General features: G+C 44.3%; 1 protein-coding gene across 4 annotated transcripts in view; it reads right to left on the reverse strand.

Moving 5' to 3' along the window:
* Nucleotides 1-21,169, reverse strand: part of TYW5 (tRNA-yW synthesizing protein 5) — a 148,907-nt gene that overhangs the window by 79,730 nt on the left and 48,008 nt on the right. For all 4 annotated transcript variants that reach the window (XM_085648689.1, XM_085648686.1, XM_085648688.1 and 1 more), the window contains one exon: nt 11,484-11,638. In XM_085648689.1, coding sequence (XP_085504815.1) covers nt 11,484-11,638 — 155 coding nt within the window. The remainder of the gene's footprint in view (nt 1-11,483; nt 11,639-21,169) is intronic.

Below are 21,169 nucleotides of genomic sequence, written 5' to 3' on the forward strand. Positions count from 1 at the left end.
TGCCATCTTTGAAAGCCCCTATCTTCGGTCGCTATAAACCAAGCCACACAATATTCACCCCACAAATAGTTGTAACCTTCCTGAATTTATCTGGTAACGTTTGGTGAAGAATGCACAAGTTGAGGGCTTTCTAGGGAGGTCTCAAAAGTGTGATTTTCCATCCATTGGACATATTTGCCTTCAAATTTCTCAGTAAAAGCTGCACTCAGGATCACCAGATTTGGCAGGCAGTTAGAGCTCATTTGATGCATGGCAATCGCTTTCCCCCAAAAATTGATAACTGGTCATGTTTACGAGGAAAAAAAAACTTTAAGAAGAGTGTACTGCGGTATAAGTGTGTTGGACATGGATATCCTGAACATCCACTGAATCGTTCAAATTTTCACAGTTCCACCTGGCTCTCGACTGGCTGGAGCTGAGAAAAAATAATCTTTATCGCACTCCTGTTTGGCAGAAGCACCAAGGAACAACACTAGAAGATTTTTTTCTCTGCCTCCGGTTTCCACTGGAAGGATCCGGAGGTCAACTCGACCACTAAGCATGAATGGAATCCATGGACCGGTTCTAGACTAGACATCTGCAGAAACCCAACTATAACGTCCCTTTAACCTTTGGTTTCTTCACATATACATATGTATAAACATATATATATATATATATATATACATACACACACACACACATATATATATATATATATATATATACATATACACACACACATATATACAAATATTTATCCATGTGACCACACACTCAAAACAGGACTGGCACTCGCCAATAACCCTCAGCAAGTGAACCCAAACTCAGTAGCCATCCTGGTGCACTCTTGTCAATGGGGTCCATCTTTAGAAAGTTGCAATTCTTCCAAAGGTCCAAAGATTGATAGCTGGTAATGTCTTTCAAATATTTCATTTTCATTGCTCCAGACACATTTCATTCTGCATGACCTCTTCGGTGGAGTACAACAGGTACTGAGTGCCAAACTTGTTTGCAGCACACCATTTAAACACCAGTATCTTCTTAACTGTCCAACAAACAACATGGCACTGCAAGGGTCATTCCCCTCTGGTGAGAGTCATTTGGCCCGGAACAATTTTATGCAAAACAACCTCCATGTGGCGCACTCAAAACAGGACTGGCATTCGCCAATAGCCTTCAGCAGTGAGATTAAAAAGAAACTAGACTCAGTAGCCTGCCTAGTGCATAAAAATCATATATAGAATGCCAGCCTTACCTCTTACATATGACAGATTGATTAAGGAATCCAATCAAATGAATACATTAAATAAGCTCGAATTTAGATATTTTTAAAGCAACAATAGACGGTGCTCTAGGAAAGTAATGCATAAATTCTGTATGCAAGCCTTTTTTCATGCTCCATTTACAATCATTTTGATACAATTAACGTTTCAATATACTCAAGGGAAATGCACAAATACAAGGGAAAAACTGCAACAAAAAACTGTACTAACTTTTTTTGCACGACTAACCGTATATATTTAATTAACTCTTTGTGCATGTATGCCAATAACAGAAAAAAGTAAGGTACTGTTGTTTGTCAAATTGGAATGGTTATGCAAGCTCAACTTTACGATCTATTGTACTTTTTATAATATTTTTTATTTGTTTTGTGACAATTAGTCAAGTACATAGCATTGCTTCGGGTGTTGCAAATTATCTTCTCTGCTGCTAGCGCTTGAGTCACTATTTTATAACCTTTCAAACCCTGTATATTGGATATGCATCTCTCGGCAGTTTCCTGCCTTGATTTGATTTTGGATTTGTATAGCGCTTGAATGCCCGGAGTCGTCTTGGCGCTGCTGCAGACAGGTGTGATTCTACATAAAAGTGGTTGCTACTGGTTAACGTTGTGTGAAAAGCCAGGTTTTAACTTGCTTCCGAAAACTCAGAAAGTCAGAACATTTCCTATTTGCCAGGGGTAGTGCATTCCAGAGCGTAGCTGCCTTTAGTAGAAAGCTACTACCATCCCAAGCGGTAAGCTTTGCTCTGGGAGGGATAGTAACATTGCATCAGAGGATCTGAGCTTTCTGCCTGGGGAATACTAGGCCAACGTTTTGCGAAAATAGCTTGGCCCAGAGTTATACAGTGCTTTGAAGGTTATGCATAGTCTCTTGAACTCTAGACGTTTTGTTATGGGTAACCAATGCAAATTGACCAGTGTTTGGAAAGCTGATTTATGTTTGGGAATTATGGCAAGAAATTGGGCTGCTGCATTTTGTAATGTTTGTAGTTTCTGTAACAATTTCTTCTGGATACCAATAGAGAGAGAATTTCCATAGGCCAACTTGGTCGGGATTAGGGAGGCAACATCTATTTTTCAAAGTTCGTTCAGGATGAATGGACAAAATTAGGTTTAGTTTATGAAATACCGAAGAAAAGAGTGCATTTACTTGATGATCAAACTGGAGCTTATCATCAAAGATAACTCCCAGGTTCCTTCCTTTCTGAACAGGCGTCGGTAGGGGTCCCATATTCTGGAGTCACCAGATTAGCAACCAGAAAGATCAGTTGTTTCTGAAAAGTAGCACCTCTGTTTTGCCGGAATTTAACTTTAGGCAATTTGATTTCTTCCAATGATCAATCTGAGCCATATAGGAGCTGAATCAATGACCCACTTCTTCGTTGTTCTTTGGAAATTGACTCCAAATTTGTGTGTCATCAGCGTAATACACAACTGAGAAACCTAAGGACTTTATCAATATGACCAGGGGGGCGACATACAAATTGAAAAGCGTAGGGCTTAATAAAGAGCCCTGCAGCACCCCACCTGGTAAACTGAATTGTTGTGATGTAAAGTTGCCCTAGGCAACATGGTTTCCTCTGTTTGTTAAGAAGTCTTTCAGTAAAGTCAGGGCAATGCCTCTTATTCCCAAGTCGGTTAATCAGGATAGTGTGGATAACTGTGTCAAAAGCCGCCGAAAGATTGAGTAATATCAAGATGGCTAGACCACCATTATCCATAGTCCATCTTATTTCTTCAGAGGTGGCAAGCAAGGATGTTTCTGTGCTATGAGCCTTTCTAAAAACATATTGGGAGGGGTCCAGCAAATTGTTGCTGTCGATGCAGGCCATCAATTAGTTATTTACTGCTTTTTGAAGTAATTTGGCTGGAAAAGGGAGTCTGGAGATGGGCCTATAGCTACTGGGTTCCAGGGAGTCAAGATTGCTTTATTTCAGTATGGGCAAGATGGATGCCACCTTCCAATCCACATGTCCTGTACGTAGCACTTTATTTTTTTATTTTTTAAAAATCTTTTTTATTTTGCAAAACAAAAAAACAAAAACAAAAAAAATAAAAAATGGTCATTTCGCATACCGCAATGTTTGTAAAGCTATGATTACAGGTGTCGACAGGTTATTGCCTACATGGCTTGTTTAGCACAACAATTAAACAGTTTTCGGTTAGTCCTCGGCTCCCATGCTGGGCCGGCGAGCCTGTGGTGGCTCACAGATGTCCCCTCTGAAAGCGTTCCAGTTTGTCCACACTTCCCCCCATTTCCGAGGGCACCCCCGCACCGTATATACAGTCTTCTCTTGCAGCATACACCAGTCCATGTCTCTTTGCCAATCGGCCAGAGTAGGCGGAGCAGCTGCCCCCCACAGGCGCGCGATGATTCTCTTTGCCACCATTTGCCCAAGTGCAACCCAGAGTTTCCCCTTTGCAGGTAAGTCCGTGGGGTCCCAGATGTTCAGAAGGCATCGTTTGGCCTCTGGGCGTATTTCTACCTCCCACACCTCCTGCATACAAGACACCACCCGCCTCCAGTACCTCCGCACACCGGGGCATTCCCACAGTATATGAAAGAAAGAGCCAATTTCACCGAAGCCCCGTCTACAGAGCCCCTCCCCCCCCCCCCCGTCCCACGTAGCGCTTTATTAAGGATTTGTGTGAGTTCTTCAAAAAACCTTGGGGCTAAATGTATCATTTCTGGGGGGCAGGGGCCTAGTGGGGACCCTGATTTGCATGTCATTATAAGTTTCAAAACCTGTTCTCTGTCAAGAAGAGAGAACCTATCCAGAATTGACGGGGAGTTGTTCCCGAGAGGTGTGGACTCTTAATTATAAGACTGCAGTGACTTTACTGGCAAGGATGTTGCAGAAGGTTTTATTAGCTGTGCCATCTGTTTTTGTTACCATTTTTGATAATTTAATTATCACACTAAAAAGCTCCTTGGCTGAGTTTTCAGCCAAAATATTTTTTTCCGTAAAGAGTTTTGTTTATTCCCTATGAATGAGAATTTTATATTCGGCAATGGCTTTTTTGTAGGTCACTCTATCTAGAGTATCATATTTGGATCTCCATATTCGTTCTAGTTTCCTACGCGTTTGTTTCTGTAACCTTCGGCTCTCGCAGTACCAGGGTTCAGACCGGGTGCGGCGCCGGTGTTGCTGCACTTTTTCGGGTGCTAAAATGTCCAAGGCCTTTTTTACCCAGGTGGTGTATCTATGTGCATCTATCTTCACATTGTCATCAGCTGTACTTATCGAGGGAGGTGCATCCAACAACGTTTTTTCAAGCTCGTGTGTGTTTATTTTGCTCCATGATCTAAAAGTCCCTGAGGATGATGCTCAAGCTACTTTTTGTACTTGAGTACTTTATTGAATACTAGAGGTCTGTGCAATGCTGTTTGGTGCAATTTAAGTGTTTTAACTAAGGGTGTGTTTTTAACCTTGAACACTAACATAAAACTGAAGGACTGTGCAGCACCGTTAGTCACAGCGCTCCCTCTGATTGCACATTGCACTAAGAAGCAGCAATTTCTGAGAGGCTAGCGATCTATCTTCTAAGAGGTGTATTTCTTTTATTTTGTTTGCTGCTAGTGTGCTAGTCACTAATTGTTGCGCCTTCAGCCCCTGTGTATTGGCTATGTGATTCTCTGTCAGTATGTGTTTTTACTTTATTGCAACACTCTAGAGTATTGTGCAATGCTGTTTGGTGCAATTTGTTAGAGGGGTGCTGTGACTAAGTGGTGTGTGTCAGAAGCAACAATAGCGCTCTACAGCATATTACTCTGCAAGCACCATTTTTTGAGAAGTTAGAGGTCTAGTAAGGTCTGTTGAAGAACCGGGGCACTACATAAGCAGGTGGACCAAGCGTCCACCCCTGTATTTCTGCTGTTTTCTTTGCTGCTAGTGCATGACTGTAATATATTGAATAATTAGTTGTGAATGATATGAGTACTTTACAAGTAATAGGTCAGCAGTTATCTTCTTATTACTGGGAGGCAAGTTCCCCATTCGAGCACTTAAATCTCTCGGGGTAGCGAAGCAGAGAAGTTCAACGCCTATTCAGGGGAGGTGGTATAGACTAATAATCCCAATTCGCTGGAATGCGACAACAAATGAAAAGTACTTTTATTACACACACACTAGTAAATACTAAGCATCAAACTACAAATGTATTCAACAGGTAGACGGAAATACCTTTGCTGACACCCTCATATCACGTTATACCCCTAGTGGATCCTGAACCCCATTTTCACAATACTCCAAATTCTACCAGATGCAACATCAAAATATAAGGGGGTGCCATTTTGAAATAAGGCAGGCCTACTGGCTTTGTCACCACATTATTGGAATCCGTCACATATCCTATTTGAGCCTTATAATACTGTTAAAATCAACACCTACTGCATAATATTAATCAGCAATAGCATTAATTATAGTAATAAACGTTCATTGTTCAATACCAGTGTTATCAACTAAGCATTTGAATTTAAATATGTGGGTGCCTGATATTTCCTTTATAATCTACAGGCTACAAAATGCACCCATAAGACCAACCACAAGGGGCCCAGGCACTTCAGAGCCTGAGAGCAAAAGCTCCAGCTCTGGGAGTACTTAAAGTGGTATACTTCTCTCTGGGAGAGTCAGCGTGGTACTTCCCAGACACATTCCCAGGGAACTGCTGCAGATCATGCAAGCATGGGATCAGGAAACATTTAGCCTGTGTGGGGCACTAAAGGACAGTCCTCTGTCCTTTCATGTATATTTTATTAGTGGCTTCCCAAAGCGGGAAGCTGTGATCCTTTCACTGTTTTTCTTTGTTTTTATTCGGTGTCTTTTGTGCCCCGGTCCAGGGGAAAACACATCCTTATTATTTTGTTTAGGGTTGCACTGACCCCCAGGGCCCCGCCAACCCCAGGGGTATTTCTCATAATTACAGCAGAAGTCCAGGCGTTTTCTTCTTTTTGCTGACATTAACCAGGCAATCTTTAAAGCAACATTACTCTGGCCTTGTTGGGATACATTTCGTCCTCCTGTGCTAGTTTTGCTCCTAGCGAAAAGGCCTAGTCATGAGGAGCATTTTCATCAGAGCTTCTGGACTCTAAAGGGGCACATTTAGCTCCCTGCACCAGCCTTCTCCTCTACCTGGCTCCTGGTGCTCCTCTCCTGATGATGGGGGATTCTTGTGACACTCCTTTGTAACAGGCTAACAGAACAACCTCCTGCCCCCACTCCCCAAGCGCCAGGCCCTCCTGACTGTATTGCAGAGCACCTGTGGTGAGATAGGGGTTTCCAGGTTGTTCCTACAGAGATCCTAAGGGAACCAACCAAGGTCCTCCAGCAGGTCCTGCCGCCTAACTGGCCCTCAGGAGGTATAAGGGGGCCTGGGCCACTGGCCTGGACAGAGTCATCCTAGTCCTGAGGTTCAGCTGGAGTCAAAGTTCATCTTTGCATAGATCAGGTGGCTTCTCCTTCCAGTGTTGTAAATATACATAGCACCGGGCACAAACACTTCTATTTTACATGCTCTCATTTAAAGTCGATATATTTTTAAGCAATGACTTTCAACACACATTTGCTTGCACATCCGATAATGTTCTCAGAAAATGGTTTCTTTGTAGCAACATTATCAGGCCTTGGAAAATTTTGTGTAAGGACTTGGTACACTATGCAAAATGTTGTTTTTTGTTGTTGTCCGTTCGGCGGCAGCTCTGGGTGGGTAGACTCTGCAATGACAGCCAGACCAGAGCTCGGGAACAGAACAAATGTTTTTTTTTTTAGATACATATACTGTGCCTGGCCTTCGTCTAGGCAGAGGAGCATTTTGATGGGTTATTGAGGTCGCCCCATGCCTGAATTCTAGACCAGCTGCATGTTGTCACTATATTGAGAAGGACAGCGGCCTGTTCTACTCCAAGACTGGCTCCCAGATAACACACACACTCACAGGTAAATAGGGAGAAAGACCACTCTAAAGTATTCTAGCAGACCCGCACCCTATGCTTTTCAACAGGAGTCTTCAAACTACAGCTAGCTGCAAGATTTTATCTGGCCTGCAGAGTCAGCCTGGCTGCAACATTTTATCTGGTTTGCAGAGTCACCGTGGCAGTAATACGCCACTGGTCTCCTTCTCGGCTGCATACTGATCGATTACTTTAAAGCGTTATTCCTAACCGTAAGAACAGCGGAAATAGCTGACGACTTTACAAGTTTTGGTCACAAGGTGTCAGAATAGGACAAATATGGAAAAATAGAAAAATGCACAGAATAATACATTTTTTGTTTGTCCTCAATTCTATAATGAATATAAAATTAAGGACAAAAAATAATAATATTCTAGGTAGTTTTCTATTGTTCCGTGTTTTGTATTGTTGGAAAGATAGCAGAAATGGCCATAGGATAGACCGATTAAAAAGATGCCATGCAACAGAAAAATATAACAGACTTACTTTTACACAGTAAAAGTAAGAGTCTGTTTTTTTTTCACCTGCAGGAAGCATAGGAGGAAAACAGAAGAAGGACAGAGGAAAGTACCGTAGCTGGACACGAACGCCAGTCAAGCTGCAGAACCAGGCTCGAGAGGGGCGAGCGCCTTGTTTGTTGAATCCGTGGGAGCAGAGGGGCAATCCATTTCCAGAAACTGAACAGTAGATTGGTAATTCCCTTTTAAACTACTGCTGATATTATAGTCCTCTGCCCTGTCTTGTATTGGGTCCAGCTACTTTGGACAACTTTACTAGGCCCAAAATAGCGCCAAATTGCTTCTAGAAACTAGGCCCAAAGCTGTTTGGAGATCGAGAGAAATTTTAACGTGAGCAAATGCAGTGAGCCAGCACGAAGGAAGGAAAGAGAAATGCACATAAGGAACAAACAAAGAAAAGTTTAAAGGAAGCAGGATAGAACATAGGTACAGAAAAAGAATAGAAGGAAGGAAAGAAGGATGGAAAGTGTTAAAGTAAGGGAGAAATTAAGTATGGATAGAAGGGTAGCAAGAAGGAAGAAAATAAAAAAATTAAAGAAATAAGGAAAGCATAAAAGTAGACTTAAATAATAGAAAGAGGTCATCAAAAATGGATGAACGGGTGATGGAAAGAAAGAAGAGAAAGGAAGATTAATGAATGGAAGGATAATAAAAAGAAAGATGGAAAGAACGGGTGAAGGAAGGACAGGAAAATGGTAAGTAGAAAGGAAGGGACAAAAGAGAATGGGAGAACGACAAGAAGAATGGGTAAAAGGAGTACAGATGGAAAATAAGGAAGAAAATTAAACAGGAACAGAAAGAAGGACAGAAAGCTAGAGCTAGAAAAAAGCACAAATAAAAAGAATGGGCACAAAAAAAAAGAATGATGGAAAGAATGAATGAACGGAGAATAGAAAAGAAGGACTAAAAAAATAGATAATAGGAAAGACAGAAGTAAAGAAGAGGGGAAGAAAGAGATGGATAAATGTGCCATTTTTTCGGCCCATGATATTTGTAAAATATACAATGTGGCCCTCATACTGAAACGTTTGAAGACCTCTGCTTTATAAAATAAGCAGTGCTAGGTAGGAGTACAATTATATGCCTTCATATAATCAACGCAAATGCACAATGGTTGAATTGTTCATTTTTTTTACCATTTTTGTAATACTGGTCACAATGTTCTGTTTCCTTTTATTAATCCTTGCAGCACACGCATTTTACAGAAGAGTCCAAGTGCTCTCAATAAATCTTTGAAATGCTGATTCGTAAACTTCTTATGTCTCCCTTTGGGCATGCCTGAGTTAACAACGAAAGGGTGTTTCCAGGATTTTCCAGGATTTTCTTGAGCAATCGAGGTTGTCATATTCTGAGGTTGCAGACACCATCCAGTACCTTGTAGAGTTTAGAGGTCCAGATAATGCACTGTGTGCTAGCCAGGAATTAGATCAACATGTTCTGATGGTATGCACGGACTCAGTCCCACATTGTTTTGATGTTTATGTTGCCCAAATGCACAGTCCTACTGAAACAGTAGGAACCATATGGCGCCAGCTGGGCATTCTTTCAACTGTTGTGGACTGCTGTTTCCAGGACCTTTTCCACTGTCGCTTCCTTATGCAGGGGTTTTCAAGTGGGGGTGGAAAGGTTTAGGGGCCAGGCACCCCTGGCCAATCCGTCGATACCACTTCATCCCTCCACCTCCTGCTCAGCATTCTGGAGCAATTAGAATTGTGGATTTTAGTTTTTCTCTGGTAAGAGCTCCACTGGGGGCCTCAGCTCCGCCCCTAGCTGCCACCACTGTCTGACCCCTTCCAATCAAAACTTCAAACGCGAGCCCCTCCTGAATTGTCTCCTGAAGTCTGTACCTCCTCTTTTGTTCTAGTGGGCCTGGGCTGGGCTGTCCCAGTGAAGGTACAGTGTGATATGCTAATTATCAGATGTAGAGTTCCCTTATGCCTCTTTCCTCTCACAAAAACTGGGTCCATCACTGATCATTTTGAGTGGGGAGGCCTTTGTTCCCTCTGCTGGGGGGCAGAGTAATTAACTTGGCTCAGTAGAGTGGGGGCAGGGGGCTGAATCCGTTTATGAGTTAAGCCAGAGAAATATGACAAATCTTGAAATCCCACAAGTTGTGCATGTAGTTGTGTTGGGAACTGTAAATTTAAACTCTATGTTTTATCCCAGTTTGAAACCTCGCTGGGCTCTGTAGGCCTAAGTGGAGCAAAACTGTACCTTAGGGCAGATTTCGCCAGAAGTATAATACAGTGAACACACCACAGATTTTCCATTAAGCACAACAGACACACACTATGAATGCCCACTCATATTAAAAGGCCTACCCCAGGACAGTACCAATCCTTGGAGAGTCCCTTTGTTTGTGACAGGCTACTTGTGTGAAGAAACCGGGCTGTGCACAACGGTAGTCTCACACATGTGTGCACCTTTTCACGTGTGACCCTTATACTAGCTGCACAGCAGCATCCTTATGTTTAAAGGCAGACGCTGAGGGTAAAAATGCTCAGTCCAATCACTGTGAATTTACCGTGAGATTCATTCACACTAAAAAGTCCAAAAACCCTGTGGTCCTTTGTAAAAAATCATGGTGGACTAAATGGGAGAAACCCATCCACAGTGAGTCATGATGTCTTTTTTTAAACCTTCAGCCCCTTAATATGGCTATGCATTTCTCTGTGAGTGTATTTTTTAACCTTGAGCACTTTACTGGAATTCTAGAGGACTTTGCAATACTGCTTGGTGCAATTTGTGTGTTTTAATTTCGACTTTTTTTTTTTTTTTTTTTTTTTTTAACTTTGAGCACTTCAACGGAATATTTAAAGTACTGTGCATACTTGTTGGGTGCAATTTCTGTGATTTAACTTCGAGTGTGTTTTTAACCTTAAGCTCTTAAATGGAATATAGAAGGATTATGTACTAGCGTTTGCTGCAATTTGTGAATCGGAGGGGAAGCTGCAACTAAGTAGTCTGTAAGGAATGCTGGAAAGCATGAAAGCCGAACCTTAGAATAAATACTTTTCATAGAAATCCAAAACGAAACAAAAGATTAATAAAATGTACCGTAATTATCTCCATAGTTACAGATATAGCATCCCTAGTGAGGGCAGTAAGGGGGATGAAAGTGCAATCCTGGCCATGAGGTATACAAATATGATGGACAGTATGTTTGAATTGATTACAACGACTCGCAGTTATTCTAGGCTGAATTCCAGGTCATTGTTTTTAGCTCCTGATGCAAGAGCGCTCAACCGTATGTACATCAGCCGTGGTCCTGATCCAATAGGAACAGTCTTACCTGAACTGCCTGGCCACATCCCCTCTGAACCATAAGGTGCACGCATAATTGGGAAAATGATACCAGAAAACCCAACTGGCCTCCATTTCTAAATGCTTTGTATGTCTCCGGTAGTTAGCAGGAGTAATGTTAGAATATTGGATCCCAGAGACAACTGCCTGCAACACTCCAGATCATTTGTGAGAGCATCCTCTAAACAGATTATGATTTTTTTAAAGAATGTATTCGGTCCGGTGAGCAGTAAATATTTTTCTGAGAATGTACAAAATATTGACATCATGGGGCCAAGTTACTTCGAACCAGCACTAAGGCTAGTGAAAATAGTGTTTAAAATTAGTTGTTTTAATAACAGAATGTTTGATCGATGTTTAATGGCATTTTAGGTCCATACTAGAAACATTTCACCAAATTAGAAGTAATCAAACACTATACAATATAAGGAAAAGGTGAATATGGTACCTGTACATAAAGTTCTTGTGGAGGAAGTCCATCTGTGGCGATGTGGAGACATGGATTTTAACTTCTCTGCTGCCGCCTGCATTGCTGATGTAATCCACTGTCCATTTCGTGGTGCACGTCCCTAGACAGATTCCTTTCAGCACAACAGGTTTTCTCTGCAAGGTAAACAAAGATAGAATGCTTAATTTGCATGGATATAATGCCAAAACACTATTTACCGTTCCTGCACTACCAACACTGAAAAGCTGGCATCAACTGTGTCCACTAATTATCAGCGTAAACTTTTATAATACAAACAAATCCAAAGGACTTTTATGCTAACTTTACGCCCCAGCTTTAAGGCAGTGGTAACAGATGAGTTTGGAAGTAAATATAAAACAAACATGCACAAATTGTTGATGGGTGTGTATTGCAAAATCCAAAAGACTAAAAGCTTGATGTTAAGGTGGTGCTTTCATCTGCAAGGGACACACCGTTTTATCTCCCAGAAGCTCTACCTCCACTTTTCCTACACAGAGCTTTTCATCTGGGAGTATGTCATCCACACATCGTACCTTTAGCTGATGTTGTAAAGGTTGACAATATTGGCACATGATGCTCCCTTATGTGAATGAGCTGTTATGGGTATTTCTGTATAACTAAACGGCATTGGGGCATTCAGGCCCTTTTTGAGACTGGATTTCGGTGCAACTGTGTAGATATGGTAATGTGGTATTATAACGTAGCGGGCAGTCAACAATAAGGGACAGTTGGCTTTTGAAAAGTTCCAACGTACGTGCCCTGATATACTACAAGAAGTGAGTACAAAGTTCCTCAGTGGGTCAAAGAACACAGTAAGAAGGTTTATGTGATGTCACGTGGATAGGTTGTCCTTCAAGGAGGAGGGGGAAATCCTCCTTTCAGAACTAGGGCCCTCACACACCCAGCAAGCTAGGTGTCATGCTTCATCATATGGGCCTGCTCCTCGTTGGGTCGGCGCTGCAATACCCGACGGGCACCCATAAAGGGGCTCTTTCCCGGAGATCTTTAGTTCCTTGCCGTTTAGGTGCCGTGGGTGTTTGGGGCCTAGTATGTGTAGATGTAATGGTGGATGTGCAAGATAGAACAGGGGAGGGAATCCTCTAAATAAGTTTTATTCTGTAAGGATCCCAGCCTGGTTAAAATAAAGAGGAACTTCGTACTCACTTCTTGTTGTGTTATAACATAGCGCCCAGTTTGTTAGACATTCCATTTCATGGTGTGCTATATCACAAGTTGACACATCCATCTAGATGTGCTAAAGGCTAGTATAGGGTCCAGGTCCCAAAGGTGCTTGTCCACCTGCAACACCTAAGTAAGCCGATGCCATCATTTATGACTGGAAATTTACATCGGTGAATTTGCACCCTGTGCTTGGATTTACTCATACCGGAATATCCGCCTTTTCTCTGTGGGCAAATTTACTCACTGGTGCCATTAGTGTTGCAGGGCTGTGGGTATTCACAAGCAGCTAGCAGGAATTTCCACAGTGGATACAGGTTTAGATTTCTCCTGTTGAGGGCGGAAGTAAGTCTGTATCCAGGGTAGGAAAGGGTAAGGGAACACTCCAAAAACTGGTGGGCGTTTGTAGGGGACAAATCAAAAGTAAAAAAATGTTCACATATCAGCACTCTTGGGAATCTGCTGGAATGTCATCGAATTTTTTGAGACTTCCACAGGCATAATCCTATGTGGGGACATTGCTGACTTTTCAGCACTTTTGCGAACCCACCACAAAGGTTTTAGGCTAGCCATAAACGTTCATGTCTTCACCAAAGCACTGTGTATTGTTCCTCAGTATGCCATTTACAACGCATCTGGATGCATAATGTTGTAGTTGCATTACAAAAGTTACCATATGTTCCCATTGTTGGCCCTGTTCGTGACCTATGGAAATACAATGTATCCAAAAGCATATTGTTGCAGTGGCATTCCAAAAGTGGCCCTATGTATACATTGTTAGCCCGCTGTCCGAGACAGCTAAAGTAGGTAGCTCAAATTCGATTGTTGTACAGGTTCTAGCTTACCTTCTCCACCTCAAAGCCTTCTGAGAAGGCGTGTATCATTCCACGTCCATGACAGGGTAGCTGTCATAAATGATCAAGGGACCCCGAGACCTTGGGCTCTCCAGTGGACACAACAAAAGAGATTTGTGAGACACCTCCCTTTAAGATTGTTGCGGATTGGCCTAAGAAGCATAGGGCGTCGCAACTGGTAGGAGGGAGAAGCTCAATGAAGTGGTGTCGCTTTAGGCAGAGGTGCTATTTTAAACTGTGATTGCACATCGGGAAAGTGCCTGGCAACTTTTTGTATTGCACTGGCTCATTTGCTTGCTGTAGCAGTTCAATCATCATTGTTCTGTCCCTCTCCTTTGTTGTTCTGTTCCCTTGTTCGGTACTTTGACTGTTTCGGCTTACCTCACTTGCTTTTGCCATCAACCTAGCTTTTGTCAACCTTTCTACTGGCTTCCTACGACTTTGGCTTAGGTTCACAAAGACCCACCACTATGAAGCAAGTAACTTTGATGTTGAGTACTGCCAGAGTTTATTGCATTTATTCATGTCTGTGAGCAGTACTAAATATTTTTTGTGTTTTATCTGTATGTAGTGTAAGTTTAACCTGCTTGAGAACACTAGTCTGTGGGAATTCTGTGGCAAGTATTCTGAAGTGTGGGAGAACGCACCTCACCAGAGCAACAAATTCGGGAAGACACTCTCATTTCCCCACTCCCTCCAGTATTTAGTTTTGCTCTTAATATCTCACATCGCACTAGCAGAACCACGTTCTGGGGAGTAGGGTGGACTGACATCAAACTCTGTGGTATAGTATCTATGAATCCTGAAAATTCCCACATTATCCAAATATTCGTCAAAGCAATCTTTCCAGTTCAAAATAGCATGATTTCTGCCCCCCTCGATGTACGGCTGTAAAAAAGGAGCAAAAACACAGACCTCAACAATAACTACCTGACTTTATCTAATCAGACCTCTTGACAACCACCAACCTAGCTGCATGATTCTACCAGTTGAGAAAGCTGTATTTATTGACCTTCTAGAAAGGTGGCTGCAGTCTTCGAATTAGGTTATTGTTTCTACCAGACAGTAAAAATGTTCACTATTTTTCACTCAAACACGTTAAATCCATGGTGTCCTCAGAGGATCTTGTGTCGTTCCCCCCTTTTTCTTTTTTTTTTTTTTTTTTTTAACATCAAGCCCCTTCTTACTCGTTTTAAACATATGTTGGGGGGCGTGGCCTGCTGCGCTGCGGAATGGCCGCTTGTTAGGCGAGCTCTGCCGGCCGGGATCTAATCCTGCATTTATCCGCACATAACCTGGGAGTGTGCTCTATAAAAACATCCTCCGGTGAAGCCCTAGGGTTCGGGGCCACATCGGTAGCCTAGAAGCCGAGATTATTTGCAGACAGCCTGATCGGAGCGCCCAGTGAAAGTCTGGCGGGACGAGGCTCGGCTGCGACCTGGAGGCGTGTTTCGGCCTGAGCGGCAAATTGAACCCCCCGCATCTGGCTGCAGAGCAGGCCAAACTACGCAATAACACCATCGGAGCCTTCCTGACACCGCGGCTTGCACCCGATTTCGCCCACAATCGTCGGGTCTGTACTGGACCACTGGAAAGAGGCGGCACACGGAAATTATCTATTTCGCCTGCAACAGGCGGGGGCACAGCAGACATACCGGCAGAGGAGTGACCACCGGTCCCGACCCTCTTCAACGTGACACCCTGCAGCATACGGTGAGCGGTGTGGGCGCGCTACTGACGATTGCTGTCGGGGCGCTGGGGAGACTCTAAACTGCCCCACGGCGAACCACCTTACTAATCGGAGCCTGGGCGGGCCTGTCCTCGACCTCGTGGGAGTTTCTCAGAACGACTACCCGACGTGAAGGTGATTCGGAGACTGGGTGGCCTGGCATTGTGGTAGGTGTGGATCACCCCCTCCCCCGGGACTCAAACAGCGATTGCTGTTGAAGTATAATAGATGTTTTATGGACAGTGGGAACTGTCACAATACAGACCTACAAATCATTGAGCTCTGATAAGACTTTTTACCGACGCTGAAGTGCCTATTTCTGTGGACACCATCATTAACAACGGGACTCACCAGCTCTCAAATGTAATCGACTGAACGCGTGGGGGGCTGTGAGGTTGCCGAAGCCCGGGTCGAACAATCAGCCTGGAAACTGCAGCAGTGCAAAGTTCTCAATCACCACATGTGGCCGGGGCGGTGCTGAAGCTTTATTGTTGGGCTGCCTGGGGCCTGCTCTCCATTAGCTGATCGCGCTTGGACTAAGGGTTGGCATAGCACCCTGCGGTGGCCCGCTGAGAGGGGGAGAGGTGACCTAAGGGACACTTGCCGGCCCGTACATCGGCGGTCCACCCACCAGCTTTGAGGTAGAAGACTGACCACATCTGGAAGTTCATAGCGCAATAAGAATGCCAAAGAGACGCCATTAGCACACTACCTGCAACTAGGACCGGGTGAAGTGAGCTCACGGATTGACCACCTGTCGCCAGACTACAGCGCTTAGGGGCTCCGGAAATTACATTCTGCCCTTGCATCTATGCTGTTGAACTAACTCCAGTGCGCCATTACGCAGCCGCTCCTGAGACAGGACATACAGAGGTGCTGCACAAGCTTACTGCTGCCCCCTCCACCACTTCTTGTCGCCCGAACTGTTGCACCACGCCTTGTAGGTAGGGCAGATCCTTATATTCGCAGTTTAAGAGGCAACCGGAGTGAGCTTGAAGTGTTCAGCCGATAAATAGATCGTCAACACCAATCCACAACATGGGAAAGCAGGACCCGAAACAACCAAAGCTAAACTTCGTAAACAAGCGCACAACTCGGCACACGGAGTCGGACTCAGAGGCCAACTCGGAGAACATAACTGAAAATCAGCAGGAAGACCAGGCAGAAGATATGAGAACTCTGTTGCTGGAGATGAGATCAAGCCTATGCACCATAGATACCAAATTAGATGCGTTAACCACGCAACTTGATACTGTTAAAAAACAAGTTGAAAGTCATGAGACCTGCTTAGACGTGCTCAAAAATAGGCACAAAGAGTTCCACGAATTCCAAGCGGATACCAAAGAACAATTGTTGAATATGGATAAAATGCTCACCATCATCCGTGCAAAAAAATGAGGATTTGGAATCCAGGTCCCGTAGAAATAACTTTCGAGTCACAGGAATCCCTGAAACGACTGCCATTGTAAAGATGGAGACCTACATATCTGATCTGCTGCACGAGTTATTCGACCCTCCTCTATCTGCTGTCTTTGCGGTTGAAAGAGCACACTGCGCCCTCGGTCCGAGGTCTCCTGTCGGATTTACACACAGACCCATACTTGCAAAAATCCTGAATTATCAAGATTAGGACTTAATACTACGACTGGCCAGGGAGAAAGGGACAATCTCGCACAAAGGAAATACAAGCTCCTTCTATACGGACTTTACACCGGCAGTCCGGCAAGAAGAGACTTTCTCCCAACTAAGCGCATCCTGATGCAGGCCAAGATCCCGTACTCTTTACAAGGTCTCATATGACGGCACGGCCCACTTCTTCACTGATGCCAAATCTGCCTTTAAATTCGCAAAACACATAGGAGGGCAGAAAAACAAGCAGAACCGTGGGCCGAGGGACTCTTCTGTGGATCGATTGAGCAAAAATGACTGATTTGGTATCATATAAATGTGTGCTTTAAGTGTTTGCTTGTATATATTATTTGCATTATGGCCTTGATTGAAACTTTAGTGCATACACATTTTACATGATTGGTATTCCTGGACTCTACCACGTGACACACCGGACGTTATTCAAACTATTGGGCTGATAGCATTGCTTCCCAAAAAGTTCTCACGGCCACCCTGGGAACAGCAGGGATATTCGACAGCGTCACCACGCCCTAATGGGAAATTTCCTAGAAAGGGGTTTTTGCCCTTCCATTGGTTGGGGGGAGATGTTCACAACCTGATTGGGGGGTTGGAGTGGGAGGTGGGTTGGTGGGGTGGGTTGTTCTGATATATTGTTACTGGGTGGGTATTCTTCAACCTGTTTGGGAGGTTGGTGTGGGGGGTGGAGGGTGGGGTATGTCACTTAATGTTTTGCCGGTGTATTTGTATGCTATTGGATGATGGACACAGACAGACTTGACAACACAATATGTTGCCCTAGACACAGTTATTATATACATACTGCCTTATTGTACACCAAGTGACCAGTCTAAATTGTTTGACATGGAACATAAGAGGTCTAAATGATGGCAGAAAGTCCAGCCTAGTACATGCATATCTCACAAGACATAATATAGATTTGTGTCTGCTACAGGAAACTCATTTACATGTTAAACCCTCCCCTAAACGGAAACATAAAAGATGGGGGTTTGCCTACTCCTCGGTCTATTCCAACTATTCTCGTGGGGTGGCAGTGCAGGTTAAGCGTGGCATTGAATGGAGGGAGAAGGAAGCCCACACAGACCCTGAGGGTAGATACATAATACTGCTGGGCTTGTTGGGAGGGGTTTCTCTAAGCTTAGTAGCAATATACGGACCCAATATCGACTCTCCTGAATTCTTCCAAGATATATGGACCAAGATAAAAGCAACTGGCTGCTCCACTGTTCTATGGGGAGGGGATTTCAATGCAGTGTTGAACGATGTACTGGGTAGGCAGGGTACGGCGAGGACACTTCATCCTACTGCTGGCAAAGCCCTAATGCAATACTCGAAGATGGGGACCTTGTTGACGTCTGGCGCTTGCGACACCCACTGTCTGGGGAGGGTACCTGTTTCTCTGAACACCATAAAACCTGGTCCCGGTTGGACTATTGGCTGGCATCTCGGGTTGTAGCGAACTGGGTGGTGGAGTTCTCTCACCTGCCGAGAATGCTATCGGATCACTCCCCATGCCTCATGCGGCTATCGCTCCCTGACTCTATGCGGGGGGCATTTTCCTGGCGACTCCCTCCACATGCTTTATTAGACGAGGCGTTTAAGGAAGAAATACGTAAAGACATAACAGAATATTTTACTCTTAATGCAGGCTTCGTCAACACTGAAGCGTCTTTGTGGGAAGCATTTAAAGTAGTCATTAGAGGACAATGTATTGCTCGGCAGGCAGGGGTACTTAAGGCGATTTGGACCACGCTGTCTTCCATTGAGGCGCAAATAAAAGATCTTGAAACGCAATTTTATTCCGATGGTACATCTGCTACACTAGCTCAGTTGAAATCCAAATTGCTGGACTATGAAGAAGAGGCACAGAGGGAGGTGAAGTTTCTTGGGAAGCATGCAGAGGCGCGTAGCTATGGAGAGGGAGACAGACCGGGGCGGACGCTTGCCAACATGATTCGCACATTGAGGTCTTCTGCCTATATTCCCGAGCTGTTTGACAGGGATGGTAGTACTGTCAGAGGCCCAGAAGCTATACTTAATGAGTGCTCCTCATTCTATTCCCAGTTATATACAGCTACATAATCCAGATGCCCGGAGGGCATGCAGGCCTTTCTCGACTCCCTTGAACTAATTTGGTTTAATAATAGACACAGGGAATACATGAACATGTCATTTACAGTGGAGGACGTGACCAACGTGATTAAAGGTTTGCCCCTGGACAAGGCCCCTGGGTCAGACGGGTTGACGACAGCCTTTTATAAAACATATGTAGAGGAGCTCGCGCACTGACTTTTGGCGGTTTATGAAGAAGCCCAAGAGTTGGGTATATTGCCCCAAACGATGCGAGAGGCGATCATTATTACTCTGTTAAAACCTGGGAAGCCTGACACCGTATTAGATTCATATCGCCCCCCCGTCACTCATTAATGTAGATGTCAAGATTTTGGCAAAGTTAATAGCCAATAGGCTACAACCAATGATCCCCCTTATTGCTCGTCCAGACCAATCGGGCTATATATAACGGGGAGGTCTACCTCTCATAATCCTCGAACCGTCTTCTCGGTTCTACATTACTTACACCCGGATGTGCAGGCGGCGATATTCTTGGACGCAACCAAAGCCTTCGACTCGCTTGAATGGCCCTATCTTTTTGCGATGTTAGAGCGGATCGGGTTAAGCCCTCTTTTTATTACATGGGTCAGGTTATTATACACTGAACCAGCAGCTAGGCTACGTATTAACGAGTCATTCCCGATCTTGCGTGGCACGCGTCAGGGGTGCCCTCTATCCCCCCTACTATTCGCTGTCGCGATGGAGCCATTAGCTGCACGCATTAGACAACATCACACGGCAAGCGGGATAGGGTTCAGCACTAGAAGCCTCCTTATATCGCTATTGGCTGGCATCTCGGGTTGTAGCGAACTGGGTGGTGGAGTTCTCTCACCTGCCGAGAATGCTATCGGATCACTCCCCATGCCTCATGCGGCTATCGCTCCCTGACTCTATGCGGGGGGCATTTTCCTGGCGACTCCCTCCACATGCTTTATTAGACGAGGCGTTTAAGGAAGAAATACGTAAAGACATAACAGAATATTTTACTCTTAATGCAGGCTTCGTCAACACTGAAGCGTCTTTGTGGGAAGCATTTAAAGTAGTCATTAGAGGACAATGTATTGCTCGGCAGGCAGGGGTACTTAAGGCGATTTGGACCACGCTGTCTTCCATTGAGGCGCAAATAAAAGATCTTGAAACGCAATTTTATTCCGATGGTACATCTGCTACACTAGCTCAGTTGAAATCCAAATTGCTGGACTATGAAGAAGAGGCACAGAGGGAGGTGAAGTTTCTTGGGAAGCATGCAGAGGCGCGTAGCTATGGAGAGGGAGACAGACCGGGGCGGACGCTTGCCAACATGATTCGCACATTGAGGTCTTCTGCCTATATTCCCGAGCTGTTTGACAGGGATGGTAGTACTGTCAGAGGCCCAGAAGCTATACTTAATGAGTGCTCCTCATTCTATTCCCAGTTATATACAGCTACATAATCCAGATGCCCGGAGGGCATGCAGGCCTTTCTCGACTCCCTTGAACTAATTTGGTTTAATAATAGACACAGGGAATACATGAACATGTCATTTACAGTGGAGGACGTGATCAACGTGATTAAAGGTTTGCCCCTGGACAAGGCCCCTGGGTCAGACGGGTTGACGACAGCCTTTTATAAAACATATGTAGAGGAGCTCGCGCACTGACTTTTGGCGGTTTATGAAGAAGCCCAAGAGTTGGGTATATTGCCCCAAACGATGCGAGAGGCGATCATTATTACTCTGTTAAAACCTGGGAAGCCTGACACCGTATTAGATTCATATCGCCCCCCCGTCACTCATTAATGTAGATGTCAAGATTTTGGCAAAGTTAATAGCCAATAGGCTACAACCAATGATCCCCCTTATTGCTCGTCCAGACCAATCGGGCTATATATAACGGGGAGGTCTACCTCTCATAATCCTCGAACCGTCTTCTCGGTTCTACATTACTTACACCCGGATGTGCAGGCGGCGATATTCTTGGACGCAACCAAAGCCTTCGACTCGCTTGAATGGCCCTATCTTTTTGCGATGTTAGAGCGGATCGGGTTAAGCCCTCTTTTTATTACATGGGTCAGGTTATTATACACTGAACCAGCAGCTAGGCTACGTATTAACGAGTCATTCCCGATCTTGCGTGGCACGCGTCAGGGGTGCCCTCTATCCCCCC

This window comes from Triturus cristatus, chromosome 3_2 (assembly GCF_964204655.1).
Source record: "Triturus cristatus chromosome 3_2, aTriCri1.1, whole genome shotgun sequence".
NCBI lineage: Eukaryota > Metazoa > Chordata > Amphibia > Caudata > Salamandridae > Triturus > Triturus cristatus.